The 2,335-nt window shown below is 44.2% G+C and overlaps 1 protein-coding gene across 1 annotated transcript in view; it reads right to left on the minus strand.

Annotated features, from left to right (window-relative positions):
• Window positions 1-660: 660 nt before the first annotated feature.
• The window catches only part of CTNNBL1 (catenin beta like 1), a 103,323-nt gene continuing 101,648 nt past the window's right edge, over window positions 661-2,335 (minus strand). Inside the window, exon 16 of the mRNA XM_070941866.1 lies at window positions 661-878. Coding sequence (XP_070797967.1) covers window positions 790-878 — 89 coding nt within the window. The 3' untranslated portion in view covers window positions 661-789. The remainder of the gene's footprint in view (window positions 879-2,335) is intronic.

Below are 2,335 nucleotides of genomic sequence, written 5' to 3' on the forward strand. Positions count from 1 at the left end.
TCATCTATCTATCTATGTCAGTATCTATCTATGTCAGTCTATCAATCTATCATCTATCTATCATCTATCTATCTATGTCAGTCTATCTATCTATCTATCTGTCAGTCTATCAATCTATCATCTATCTATCTATCTATCTATCTATCTATCTATCTATCTATCTATCTATCTATCTATGTCAGTCTATCAATCGATCATCTATCTATCTATCATCTATCTAATCCATCCATCCATCCATCCACCCACCCACCCAATTGATATGGTGCCCCTCTCAGCAAGACTTTGGGCAGTGAATAAGAGTGAAAATATGAAAAAAAGCTATTATTATTATACACGCTGCGAAAGTTAAAATACAGAGAGACCAGAAAACGTCAAGCCCAACTATTAGTGTAACCAAGAAGCAGGTCCCTGCAGATCCTTGGTATAGCCACGATTAGCTATGATCAGTGAGAAGGATGGCTTAGGATAGATGATGGGAAGGGACCGTAAGATTAGGGGGGTCAAAGGGAATTCTGCCTTGTGGCATCTGGGCCCCCCAAGGGCCACACAGCCAGAGGAGCATCAAACATTTCTGGAAAGGGAGACACTGGTGGATCAAAACTCTCCCTGGGCGACCCCTCTCAACCCTAGAACCAAGGATGAATGGAGACACTTCAGAAATACAAATCAAACCAAATCTTTAATAATTCAAAATAACCCCCCTCAAAAAACTTGAGAAGGTCCCGTTTCTCCCAAAAGTCTCTCTTGGACCCCAAGTTGCAGAAGGTCCTAGAAGCCGTCAAGGGTTCCTCAGAAGTTCTCCAGGAGCTCCACGATCCGTTTTTGCTCGCTCTCCTGGAATTCAGGGTTCTTCCCATCTCCGATGTTCTCCGCATACTCTGCAAGAGGATAGGAGGAGGTCTGAGCAAGAGGAAGGCTCCTCCCAAGCCCCCCCCCATAAAGAAAAGGGGTCACCTGTTGCTCAACAATGAGCCTTGGTAGTACAGTGGTCTAAAGCACCCTGTTATTAAGACCAGCTGCCTGCAATTACTGCAGGTTCGAATCTCGCCAGGCTCAAGGTTGACTCAGCCTTCCATCCTTTCTAAGGTAGGTAAAATGAGGACCCAGTTTGTGGGGGCAATAAGCTGACTTTGTATAAAATATAGAAAAGTATGAAGGCTATTGCTTAACGCACTGTAAGCCGCCCTGAGTCTCCGGAGAAGGGCGGCATATAAATCAAATTTAAAAAAAAAAAAAAACTGCCTTCCCACCCACATCCTCTCTCTCTCTGGGGAGGCGCATGGCAACATTTGGGCCCTTTACTCTTTGCCCTTTGAAATTTTTACGAGTTGATCAGAAAATGAACACAGAGAAAATGAAAATAATGGGAAACTAGGGAGGAAAAAGGGAATAGAGTAGAATAGAGCTGGAAGGGACCTCAGAGGTCTTCTAGTCCAGCCTCCTGCTCAAGCAGGAGACCCCATACAATCTCAGGCAAATGGCTGTCCAGTCTCTTCTTAAAAAGCTCCAGTGATGGAGGGCCCACGATTTCCGAAGGCAACTTGTTTCACTGGTTAATTGTCCTCCCTTTTTGGAAGTTTCTCTTTCATTCCAGGTTGCTTCTCTCCTTGATGAGTTTCCAACCGTTGTTCTTTGTCCTGCCTTCAGGTGCTTTGGAGAATAATTTGACCCTCTCCTCCTCTTTGGGGCAGCCCCTCAAATACTGGAAGGCTGCTACCCTGTCAGTCTTAGTCCTTCTCTTCACTAGACTAGCCAGACCCAAATCCTACAATCGTTCTTCCTATGTTTTAGTCTCCGGGCCTTTAATCCTCTTAGTTGCTCTTCTCTGCACTTTTTCCAAAGTCTCAACATCTTTTTTCTAATGTGGTGACCAAAACTTGGTGCAGGGTTCCAGGTGTGGCCTTACTAAGGGCTTTACAACTAACACTTTACGTGATCTTGATTCTATCCCTCTGTTTATGCAACCAAGGATTGTATTGGCTTTGTTGGCTGTTGCCGCACATTACTGGCTCATATTCAAGGGATCTTCCACAAGGACTCCAAGGTCCCTCTCACAGGGACTGTTTTTGAGCCAGGTCTCCCCTAATCTGTACTTGGACCTTTGGTTTTTCCTGCTAAATGGAGAAAGTTAGGGGAAAAAGGGGAAAAATGGCGTTGACTTCTGGCTCTTTAATACTAGGCTGCGTCTATAGCAACAAATCGATCCAATGAGCAAAATGAAAACCAAAGTTTCATTTTTTTCCACACAAGCACAAAACCCAAATGGAAACAAGATTAGTTATGTTCTCTTCTCAGGATAAAGACATCAATTTACAGGCGGTCCTCGACTTACGGC

Source organism: Pituophis catenifer, unplaced genomic scaffold (genome assembly GCF_029215685.1).
Source record: "Pituophis catenifer annectens isolate HBS135680 unplaced genomic scaffold, rPitCat1.0.hap2 SCAF_3, whole genome shotgun sequence".
NCBI classification, from domain to species: domain Eukaryota; kingdom Metazoa; phylum Chordata; class Lepidosauria; order Squamata; family Colubridae; genus Pituophis; species Pituophis catenifer.